At 35.2% G+C, this 12,836-nt stretch overlaps 1 protein-coding gene across 1 annotated transcript in view; it reads right to left on the minus strand.

The window, feature by feature from the left end:
• Positions 1–422: 422 nt before the first annotated feature.
• Positions 423–12,836, minus strand: part of LOC121307818 (POU domain, class 6, transcription factor 2-like) — a 114,314-nt gene continuing 101,900 nt past the window's right edge. Inside the window, exons 9-10 of the mRNA XM_041240105.1 lie at positions 11,164–11,332; positions 423–936 (exon numbers count right to left, since the gene is read on the minus strand). Coding sequence (XP_041096039.1) covers positions 423–936; positions 11,164–11,332 — 683 coding nt within the window. The remainder of the gene's footprint in view (positions 937–11,163; positions 11,333–12,836) is intronic.

The following is a 12,836-nucleotide window of genomic DNA, read 5'->3' on the forward strand; positions in this document are numbered from 1 at the left end:
ATTTTACACTCCAAAAATGAACAACAATCTAGCTTCACTGCAACATTTCAGACTTTGGTAAGTAGTGTTTTGTTTCTTTCATACTGAATTTCAGTATTTGGTACCTGAACGCTTTCAGTCCCAGTTCAAGCTCCAGATGACAGACTTCTAAGAATTCTCTTTAAAACAGAAGGTTTTCAAACATGTTTTTACATTTTCACAGAAACAGTACTCTTTGTTCATTTGGTTTGGTTTAGGGCCATTAAAAGACTGGCTTCAACTACTACACTATGACACACTGAGTGCTGTGTCTTTTTTTGTTTAAAGATAGGGAGAACGTGTTTACTGTGATGAATCCTACTGTCCACAGTTTTCAGGCTTTATTTACTAGTGAGTGTTTTCTATAGTTTGGTGGGAATCTTTGTTTTATTTGATTTTTGTTCTCAATTGTTTAAAGAATGCTCTTCCAAAGAGTCTGTCAAAGGCTCCATTGACACCAATGATCCTGGCTCGTGTTGTTTCAAACGCTTCACTGTGTTTTTCAGCGCCTGCCTCTTGTTGCAAAACCAGACACGGACCACTTCCCGGTCGTAGTTCAGTTTTTCAGCTATTTCTGTCATTTCCTGCCCCGAGGGGTGTGTATTCTTCTCAAAGTGGGAATTCAAAATCTCCAGAGCTTGCGGGGTGAACGATGTCCGCCTCTTGCGCTTTTTAGAAGGCTCACTGCCGATAAATTCGGTGAGGTTCTGCATTCCGGAGCGGTGGCGGGCTTCTGCCTCAGCCATCCATCGCTCAAGAACGGGCTTTATCTTCTGGGCGCTTTTAGGGGTGATGTCCAGCTTCTCGAACCTGGCAGGATATAAAAGGCCAGGGTTCAGTTTGGCTGTCAGACTGCTAGCTATAGTGTTCTCTTGGGCTTCCTGTGGTAGGAAAAAGTGGCTTCTCAGGATGGTGTGTCTGGGGAAAATTGAGAAAGAAGAGTCTTACTCTGATGCTCTGTCAGGTTGGGACTTCCTGCCTGCCTTGGTAAGTTAAAGGGTTTCCTTAGAAGCTGCCAGATACTCATTTCATGGATGGTAATAAATTAGAAGAAACCAGGTGCCTGCCCGCTTCCCAACAGGCAGAACATGTATTCTAAGGAAACCCCCTTGATCGGCTGGCAGAGATATTTAAGAGAACCCAGGAACAGAAAGGAGGAACTCAACTTTAACATTACTCCTATCAAAATACAAAATAACCAATTTAAAATACTTGTATCAATCACAAATAGACAATTCTGCCATACAAGATTTGATATGAACAATCAATGAAACAAAATAAGAAAGAGCTTGCTGTTCCTGGTTTCAGCATTGTATTTGTATAACACGCACAAAATTCCTTTGAATTGTTAAAAAAAAAGAGCATTGATTATTTAGTGACACATTTCATAAATATCATTGTCATTTTCAAATAAAGATACAGGTAGCTGCTTAACTATACCACCCAACAAACAACCCCTGGACCCTGCAAAGCCCCAAAGTTAACCAGGGGTTTAAAAGCTATCTTAAAAATATAATGCCATGGTCTGCATGTCACTACAAGGCATATTTTATCTTATAAAACAATTCAGAATAATTCATAATTCCAACTCGGCAGTTGGAACTGTGCACTGAAACACAGGAACATGGATACAATATGATTTGGTATTATGGCAATAACCTGCTGAGCACTATTTGTATAAGATATGTTGGCTGACATATGAATAGTAAAAAAAAGAAAAAAAAAAGAAAAAAATTGAAGGAAAACATTTTTAATTTGAAGCATCTTAATCTTAATGTAAAGTTCCCTGAGAGTGAGCATAGTGAATAACTGCTTTGTCAGTTAGACTAAGTTAGACAAAATGACATTGACTGCCATGAATGTCTAGAGGTTGAGGGAATTACTACAATTATAAACTATTATTGAAAATAAAACTTTATTTCTAACAATCATAAACTAATTGCAGTCTTGGTATTGTTCTGGAAAAAATTTAAACCTGGTGGGCCAAAGTGTTTTATGAATAGAACTCATTCCAAAGAGGGGAAGAACAGAACAACACAAGCTGACACAGCCAGCCAGTTTCTGTGGGAATGGAAATTTAACAAATGAAAATCATGTGTAACTCAATGCTACAGGGTATGGAAAGCCAGTTTTTAGAGGAATATGAATAAACTCCTGCCTATTACATTAAAAAAGAGAACAATTGAAAGCTCAGATGCATTTTACATTGCTTGACTACCAAGCTGAGTGGAACCAGAAAAATGCAAATATTGAAAGTTGAGAACAACCAAGTTTGTAAATTATGGAGGGACAAGAGATTTAATGGGGTGAATCTCATAAAGCACGCACTGCATTCATCTAATACACTTGTATATTCTGAGAGGAGAAAAACACCTTACAATTCAGGGGGTGTAATGATACACTACTGTCCCAATACGATAGGTACTGCGATATCCTGGTCGTGATACAACATGTAGAACGATACATCTGATGGCAGTGATGAGGTCTTTGTACAATGCACAATAAGATTAAATGAGAGACTATTTTATTAAAAGACCAAAATGCAATGAGTTCAGGAGAGTAAGTATTCATCCCTCTGTTATGACCTTAACATGCGATGAATCATTACACTCCTACTTGCAATATACAACAAAAAAAAAATAGAACAAAGCAAAAAAAGTAATATAATTCAAGATCTTTTAAACACCCTAAAGTTGTTTGTTCTCAATTTGCAATATTAATGTTGACTTTTAGAAAATTATACTTAATGAAAAAAAAATCTTCTTATACTCTTTTTGTTTGTCCTGTAAGGTTTTTGAGATACCTCTCAAACAAACAAACAAACACAAAAGTAAGTCAGTGCTTATTATATTCAGAGTGTTGGTGGTGTTAGACATAGCTATACCAAGCATGTAACGTAGCTTCACATTGTTTTTGTTCCCTTGCCTTTTAAGGTGTTTGCAATCATTCTGATATTACAGGTTTCATTACTGGGGTTCTAATCAATACGATACTGTATGTAATAAGCAGTGCATTTTATTAGCTAACATTTATATATATATATATATATATATATATATATATATATATATATATATAAGATATTCTTCCACTTTTCATGGTTCGTTGCCCCTTTTAAAATAGAACCAGGACACAGAAATTGATTTTTCAGCGCTGACACGCACTTTTAATAAACACAAAGATCAAAATTAAACACAACAAACAAAAACCTAACTCAGTTTTGGAGCTCTCACTATACACCAGCAGATCCCTGACTAACACACAGGACGGCTAAGCCGTTAACCTGACCCAAACACAAAACTCACACGGGCTTCACTCAGCACTTCCTTTTGTAACAATTGCTCACACACACGGTTCACTCAGCAGCAGCAGCCTTGATCAGTCTGGCTGCCTCTCTTAAATACCCTGCACCTGGCTCCAATTTACAATTAGCACCAGGTGCAGGGGACTATCTAAACAATAAAACAATTAAAACAATTAGCCCACTCACCCAAAAGTGCATTCCCACATGCTTTTAGCAGGGAAGGATTTTAACCCCCTCCCTGCTACCTTACTATATATATATATATATATATATATATATATATATATATATATATATATATATATATATATATATATATATATACACACACACACAGTGATTAGAAAGTACGTTTACAACGTTAATCAACCTTTATATAAAACTATGAAAAGCTATATCATGTATAAAGGCAATCAATCATCTATAATGCAATCTATAAGATTCAAGACCGCTGTTTACTCTGGAGAACCAGGTATTTATTTATTTATTTATTTTTTTAAAGCAAACTTATGATCTAAAGAAATTATTTTGTTTGTCTTTTTTTGATGTGAACAGAAAATGGTTTTGAGAAATAACAGACTTACTAAATACAGTACATTGAGTGATCTTTTATTTACATTTGTATTATTTTTCAGAATACACAACTAATACTTACTTTAACTATGTAGGTTAAGAATTGAGAATTAATACTGTATATTCTAGTAGCATCAGCTATATTTTATCTGTATATTATTTAGAATACACTATAAATAGGGCTTCTAGCTTTTGGGGTTTTTTTTTTATCACATGTCCCGTTAAACATATTTTGAGCCGATTCACTTTCTTAATCAAACACCAATTACCAAACTCATTGAGTTAACAAACGACATGCATTGATCTCACCCGATTCTATTTGAACCTGCACTTTGTTATGGCTCTAATCGCCAAATTCAGCTTATTAATTTCCACAGCATTAGTTTCTAGTAGTGCGTCGCTAATTTAAACAATCTGGTATTCAGTTAAGGCTTGACACCTATTAATTAAGGTTTAAAGAGATGGAGAGAGATGGAAAATAAAACCCAAAAATTAGAAGCCCTAACTATTAATGCTATATGAAACATGTTGCGTTACATTGTGTGAAAAGGTAAAGATGAACAAGGGGTATGCCGAGTACTTGGTTCACCCGGACAGCTGTTATGATTATAACAATTTTATTATGAATAATACACAAGTAAAACTGCTATTACTCAATTGCTACTTGTAACATATTTAATATAAAAATTACATAGAACTGAGTTCTGGTGACTTTTAATATCAAGTCTAGGCACAGATAAGCAATCCAGAGGAGAAGAAAAGTGGATTGCCAATAAAGAAGTAAAAACAAATAAACATTAGATATTCACTTTTAAAATCAATACCAGAAAACTATTTATAGCCCTATTTTAAACAGTGGGTATGTATAGACAACAGATATTGATCTAGACCACCCTTAGATCAATAAAATAGAAGCATAGTTTTAGACAAAGTATATCCATTACAGCACCCTAGAGGAAATCTCATCACGCAGCTTTTTGAAACCGAAAAAAGGGCGTGTGAGCAATAGTCCTAGCAGCTGCGCCATACAGAGATAAACAAAGGAGGTAGCTGCTTCCGCATCCAGAGCTCAAAGAATATCACAGACACTTGCAGAGCTTTTTGAGATGTTATAGTAATAAAATAATGACTTGGATCACATTAATGAGGAGTTTGGTGATGAAACGATTGATCAGGAGAGGATGCATGTCTATAAAGAGGTATGTGAAAAATACAGCGAACATGGGGTGGGGCTTGGCTGGAGATGCAGTACTGATGTTGCTTAGCATTACAATGCCTTTTAAACTGGTTTTACTTGGAAAAAAAATATTTTAAACAGCGTGTGTGAAAATAAACAGCCTGTGTGAAAATAAATTGGACCTGACTTGCCTGACAGGTGCTGAATAAATGGACCGCAAAGGGTTAAATTTAGTGGGGTAATGTGGCAAAGTGCCCCGCCCCTGTGTGTATTTTCTGTTGTATGTTGTGTGTTAATGTTGGTGTATAGTCATCGGTACATGGGATATTAACGGGTCTGTGTAACACGGGTGTTTAAAATGTATATTTGTATTTAGTCACAAGGATTGCACAGCACTTCACGTGCAAGTAAAATGTAATAATATGTGAGTATGTGGAATTGCACTTTATTAATTCACATGCAGTTGTCCCGCAACTCCAATTGAATGATCGATTAGCAATCGAGTCTCGGTACAGCTGCATAAAAACAGCATGTTTTCACTCACTCCGGGTTGTGTGTTCGGTGAGTGGAGAACGGGATTGGAGACGGAGGTTATAATAATAATAATAATAGTTAATAGTTAGAACTGTCTTGACTCACCGTGTTTGTTTGTATGTTAGTAAACTGTTTGTATAGTGTTAGTCCGTTTTGTTTCATCTCTATGTTTTGGCTACCAGTGCCGTGTCCTGTGTTTTGTTTGTCTTGCAACCTTTTATTTTCTGTTTATTGATTAAACTGTGCAACAGCACAATTCACATTTCACCTGGCAGTTTTGAGTGTTTCTTCCGGGTCTGACGTCACCATACATATTATCCTGTTACATGTAATTATAAAAATTAGGTTTGGTTTTAGCATTAAATTACACACACCAGGAAGACCTCATTAAGCTGGCACAGCCATCTTGTGTTCAAGAGTGACCCACATGATAACTTGTTTAAAAAGATCAGATCATTAAAATTATGAAGTAAAAAACAAGGGGTCCATTACATTTTCCAAAGCTAAAGTGTGACAATAATATAAAAAACGGCAAGCTTCAGTGCTTCGCTTAATTGAAATGCTTTCTGTTTACAGTAAAATAAAATTGTTAAAAATATGATCAGAAAAAATAGTTTTGGTGCTACATCCCGTTTTACATCTATTGGCAGGCCCAACATCCATTTGTTGTATTTAAAGATTGTCTATTTCTTTTTCGAATATTAAAGTTTTAAAATTTAGCAGACAGTGGATAAATAAAGGTACTATATTTTTTACACCTTTAACATTATGTATACGTAGTTGAAATGCTTCAGACTTGTGTCTGCCTTTTGCCTGAATTAGGAGTCAAGTTGTCTTTAATGGAATCTAACAAGCATTAAAGACAACAATTTGAACACAGCACAGTCCCTGTTGGAACAGCATAAAAAGGTTAGGACCATTTTGGAAAGTGTACATGATTGTAAAACAAAACAGAGGGGAAGAGTAAGCAAGTCGAGGAATCCTACAGCGCCTTTCTGTATTTCCACAACACACATTGATATTACTTATTTACTTATCTTAAACTGTAGGAAAAGTACACTGCTGTTCTGGAGGGAATACATAAAAAATATAAAGAGTAGGTAAAAAGATTTCTTGGATCAACAACAGCAACATCCACTGAAATGAGTTAAGAGTTGGTTTCCTGGCTTTTCAATGATTGTGTAGAGGCTACAAGTCAGTGACCAAGAGGAAAAACAAAAACAAAATGTAATTCCCCTGCATTCTTAAAAGTGCACTTGCCAGCTCATGCATAAACATGTGTTTAGTGTTGCCTATGCTGATGGACCTTAGTTATAACTACTTTTAAGCACTGAACCGCTGAATGGGACTAGAATGCTGGGTGACTGTCATGCTTATCTTTGATGACATGCTGGTATTAGCACCCACTGAGCATTCTATAGTGCCTGGGACGACTATACTCGCCTGAAATGCATTGGTCTTTTTTTTTATTTCCTGTCCAATCAAATGCTCATTGCGAGGTAAAAAGTAAACTGGAGTACTAATGTTCAGTTAGTTACCTGGACACCTAATTTTTCGAATGTGTTGTCCAGTAAAGGAGAGGTCTCAGGCAAGTTGATCATTTTGAAAGAGAGTATTACCCCTTCCGAGATTTGGCTGTGGATGAGTCGATGATATCTTTCCGTGGATGACTCTTTTATCAGCAGTTCATTCCAAAGAAACATCACTGTTTTATAATAAAACATTTTGCCCTCACTGACTCGTACATAAACTATACTTATGCATGGGATATGTACACCGTAGGAGCATATTCCTACAATAAAGATGTGGGAATTGGTTACAGTAGACATGCAGCTCCTGAACACAGCAAAACTGCTAGGAAAGGGCCATGTAGTGTACACCGGCAACTTTTATACTTGCATGAAAAAAACCACCGGCGCTTGTGGCATTGTCAAAGTAAATCGAAAAAGCATGCCACAGGAATTCAAAAATAATAAAATGAAGCCGGGAGATCCCCCACTGTTTTTGGAGAAAGGGCCTCTTTTAGCTACAACTTTCAAAAGCTGCTGGAACAGTTATTTTGCTTTATACCATGCACGACACATTGGTGATATCAAAGAGAATCAGCAGCAAGGGACCAGAAGGGTTTTGAGTAATCCGAAAACCAAAGAGTGTTGAGGATTATAATCGATACATGGAAGGTGTAGACAGAGCTGATCAACACTGCTCTTATTATAGCTTTCAGCAAATGGTACCACCACGTATATCACCATGCAAAGGAGGTAGCGTTAGTGAATGCAAATGTGCACAAATGCAAACATGACGGCTGCCGAGTTCAAAGAGGATAGTGCGGGGGCTATTGAATAGGGTTACAATACCAACTCCAGTGATGGAAATGTCAGGAGTGCCAGCTTGACTGTTAGGGAGACATTTCCTGGGACAGCATGAGAAATCTAAGCTTGACTGTAAAGTCTTCTCTGACAAAAAGACAGGGTGCTCAGATCAGGGACCTAAAAAGTCAGGGAGAAAGCAGAGTCTTTTACTGCAAAACCTGCTCAGATGAACCAGCGATATGCCCAGCCCCTTGTTTTTAACTTTACCACACAAAGTTAGTCTACAAACAGTGACAAGTAAGTTTACACTGAAATGTCAGCCAAATAATTAATAATAATAATAAGAAGAAGAATTTCCAAATGCTAAACATTAACGTTTTTTGTTTATAAAATATGTATTCCTACACTGAAGTCATTAATACTAAAGAAAAATACATCAATATTAAATATTAAATACATTGTACAAACATTTGCCTAATGAGTAAACAGTAAAGATGAAAAAAAAAATCAATATGCATAAAATGTTATTTTCTTACTTCAGATATTTCTATAATGTTAAAGTAATAAGCAGAAACAACATTTTTGATGCATTTATGTGAAGAAAACCTGACATTTGAGGGGAAAAAAAACAATTCATACATAAATTATAGTTGCATATGTAGCAATACTGATCTGATTATAATATACTTATAGCTGCACATTTAGTGACAATGTGTAATATTTTGAAAGGGAGAAGACAGGAAAGGAAGAGAGTGATTTTATTTTTTTATTTTTTTTGCAGGTCAGCCTTTTAGAATGTTGGCAGCCATCTTGGTTGGGCAGGCTGGCAGCACAGTGTTCCAAAGCAGGAAGGCAGTGAAAGATTTAACAAAAGTCTGCCTCTTCATCTTCATCTTCCTCAAGACCGATCCAGTGGGATGCAACATCTCATTTCCAGTATCCAGGGATGTCCAGCCCCATTTTAAGGAATGTAAGCTTTGTTTGTTGAGAATTAATCAGAGGGAAATTTAGACAGGCCAGAATTGTATTGACTACAGTGACACCAATTACACCAGTTCAACACCTCTGACTTGAAGATGTCAATGAGATTCTTAATATCCACAGAGTCGACAGAATCTTAGTTAGTAGATGTTGGTATGGACTGTCCTCTAATTAGCAACAACTACATCTTAACATTTATATTTTTAAGCTGAATATTATATGTGCGCGCGTGCGTGTGTGTGTGTGTGTGTGTGTGTGTGTGTTTCAGTTAAGGAAACTGAAAAACTTGCTTTTATAAAACTTGCAATACTTTGTTTAATAAATTGTCCAATAAAGTAAAGGTTGCAAAGGATATCCAACAGTTAGACGGCTGAAGCACAAAAGTACTTTACATTTATCTACGTATTCTAATGAAAGTACTCAGACATTCCAAATGATGTTAACCAGTAAAATACATTACTCTAAATACTGTAAAACAAGAACATTTTGCAAGCAAGCAATGTTTGCTAATTTCGCGTTTATTAAAAATCCACAAAATGAATGTGCTGTGAAATATATTATTCATACATGTGCCGTACATTAAAAGAAAAAGATGCGCAAACATTTGTTGCAGGAAAATTGGACCTTGAAGACCATTAGCGAAATTAAGTTGCCGCAAAAAAATCCTGTTTTACAGTACTTAAGTTACAGCGTGATGACTCTATAAAAAAAAAAAAAATCTGTTTTCTGATCCTTCTGTTTGCTGTGCTATTAATACAATATAATACTATACAAATGCATTTTTATGTAGCGCCCTTCACACCATAGCATCCCAGAGCACTGTACAAAGTTTAAAACAAAGCAAAGTTTAAAACAAAGCAAATATTATCGATTATTATATAGATATATATATATATATATATATATATATATATAATATATATGATATATATTATATATATCTATATAACGAGCTCAATGTTGGTTGATATATCAAAGCACATTCAAAAAGTATGTTTTCAATTTCAATTTTAAATGTTTAGGTTCAAAGGTTGGAAGGATATACATTGGTCTTATCTCCCTGTTGGGTTACCTGTGTTGTCGTGTTAGCTCCGAGGTCGACAGCTGAATTAACTGACTTTATGTGGCGATCCTGGGCTGCATTTTCTGATCTCAACAAATGAGTAGGAATAACGGAGTTAGTAGTTCTTGGATAGGATGGCCCTAATCCATGAAGGACAGAAGTTATTACAGCAATGTAAGGACCTAAGCAGTGGAACTAAAGCCTTCTAAGTTTAGTGATAGCTATACCAACAAACAAAGCTTTGCAACAATCAAGATGAGAAGTTCTAAACGCATATAATCAACTGCATCCCTCACATCCAGCACAAACTTAAATTTGACAACATTTCTCAAATGATAAAAGAAAGCCATGGGTCCAAGATAACATTATTTCACTAGCGTGCCAGTTAAAGCCCCTGCTTTCATTTCACTAAAAGTGTGTCTGATTCATAGAAACTGTAACTTCAGTCCCATCCTAAAAAGTAAAAAGTTCCCATGTTTTGTCTCCCCTATCATTTTACAAGCACCACCTTGTGGCACAGTTTAAGATTAACGGTTTAAATTAAAAGGTTGCAGAATAATGAGGTATATTATTCTCAAATATTTAGTTTGTAATTAGAATAAACTAACCACAGGACACCATCAGCAAGAAGTAAACATAATATTTATATCATACCGTGGAAGAAGAAGTATTGCTGTGCAACAACATCAACATATTTGGATTTATATTAAAAACACAGTGGAAATGCAAATGCATTTCCAAATACCTTTATTTAAAATGCAAACAACATCTATCTGTCTATCTATCTATCTAACGATTAAATTTAAATCACCTCTCAGCAATTCAAACATAGATTATTTGGCTTGTAATGTGATTTTATATATATATATATATATATATATGATAAATTATATATATATATTATATATATATATATATATATATATATATATATATATATATATATATATATATATATATATCACATGTTTTAAGTCAAATATTATAACTTAAATACAGTACCTTTGGTCAAGTTCATATGAATACTGCAATGTAAAATATTGTTCAAACCTAGCCTTGACTCGCCTTTTTAGACAATATAACTTGACTATTCAATTAACTAGATCCATAAGAAAAAAAAAGACGTCTTCTTCAAGAATGATTATTTATGACCTGTGAGAGGTAGGTGACTGAAACATGTGGGACTATGGTATATGTTTACCTGCAGATGGCAGACTGGCTGTATGCTGGGCCTTCTGTGGCACTTAAAGCTTGCCCAACTTGTGTCTGTGTCAGCCCAAGGGACAGGCGGCGGATTTTAAAAGCTTTGGCAAACTCTCGAATTTCTTCCAGATTTACTCCGTCAACTTCACTGGGGGCTGTCTGAGGGTCTGAAAAAAATAAGAAGAATGAAACTCACTGCCACTAACTGCTTTAAATATGTTGCAGTTTTGAATAGGCGTTTAGACGACATTTTCTTTCTGTATTTAGTGCTGTGTATTGTTAACCAATATTCCAGACAGTATAAATACACAATCCAATCATGTTAATCCAAACACATCATTACATGGACCCTGAGGGCTGTACTTAGCATTTAACAAAGAAATAAATAATGGTGTTCACTTAGTTTGATTTTATTCAATAAACTATAATAGGCATTGCTAACCTGTAGATGATTTCATACTGTCACAAAACTAAGTATAAATTCTGAGGTAAGGCTACAAAAAAAGCAAATCAAGGGGACAACATTTTTGACAAATGCCTTCAATCAATGAGTGAAGCTGTCCAGTGGTAGTGTTTTATAGAGGTGTTATTTGCTTGTCTCCTCTCTCAGAGTAAATGAGTGTATGCAACATTTGAAAAGAAATACTCCTCTGTAATAATAAAGTGGCAGTGACAAAAATGTAGGCTAGTTATATTTCTATTGATTGCCTGTGAATATCATCTGAAAAGAAACAGAACAACTGATCCTTTTTTCATATGTTCGTTTAATGTTCTTTCAGTTGTCTGGTTAAGTATAGTTTGGATTGACATGTAAGGTAATTTGTTGTAACAGCAGCTTCAGCATCTAGCTTTGAATTCCTTTGTATTATCCTGTCCTGGCGCATGTTATGAATCTCAGAATCTTGCCTATATTCAATCTATTCATATGATGCTGCTCAAGGACAGTGTTAGAAAGGGGCTGCAGTATCCAAAACCTTTATTAAACACAATTAACTTGAATAGAGATTGGATATGTATTGTGCATATTCATGCTTCAGCCTTAAGCAGAAAAAAATACACAATAATGCATTTTATTGAAGTAAAACTGTCTGCACAATTCAAGAATAATTCAGTGTAGAAATAAATAATTCTACATACAGCAACATGTTTGAAAGAAACAGAATGATCCTCAGATGTATAAAGAAAAATTGACCTTAAAGTTATTATTATTGTTTTTTTTTTTTAATGTGAAAAGTGGAAAACGATGTCTAAAACTCTCTGGCCATTAATAGTAGATGTTTTTGGTAACTACATTCAACTAAAAAAATAAAAACAATAGGTGTACCATTATTATTACAGAAAATCTGGTCCATTTAGTTAAAAACAAAAACTGCAAAGATTCAAGAATTAAATGAGTTTCTTTTGTTTACACTTGCTTCTCTGAGCTACATATAACATTCAGAATCCCCTGCTGCTGCCGCATGTCTAGAGAGCACCAAGGAGGGAGAATGCTTGTGTTCCTGCAGCTGAAGCTACCTCAGGGAAAGCTTAAAACCAGTAAGCCACCAATGCCTTGTTACTGATGAAGCAGAGTGCACAGAAGGCTAAACAACAAGACAATATAGAATCCCAGGTATCTTTTTAGTGTAAGATGTAACATTATTTTCTCTTTCCAGCACTGAAGACCTGTAT

Source organism: Polyodon spathula, chromosome 3, assembly GCF_017654505.1.
Source record: "Polyodon spathula isolate WHYD16114869_AA chromosome 3, ASM1765450v1, whole genome shotgun sequence".
Taxonomy (NCBI): Eukaryota; Metazoa; Chordata; class Actinopteri; order Acipenseriformes; family Polyodontidae; genus Polyodon; species Polyodon spathula.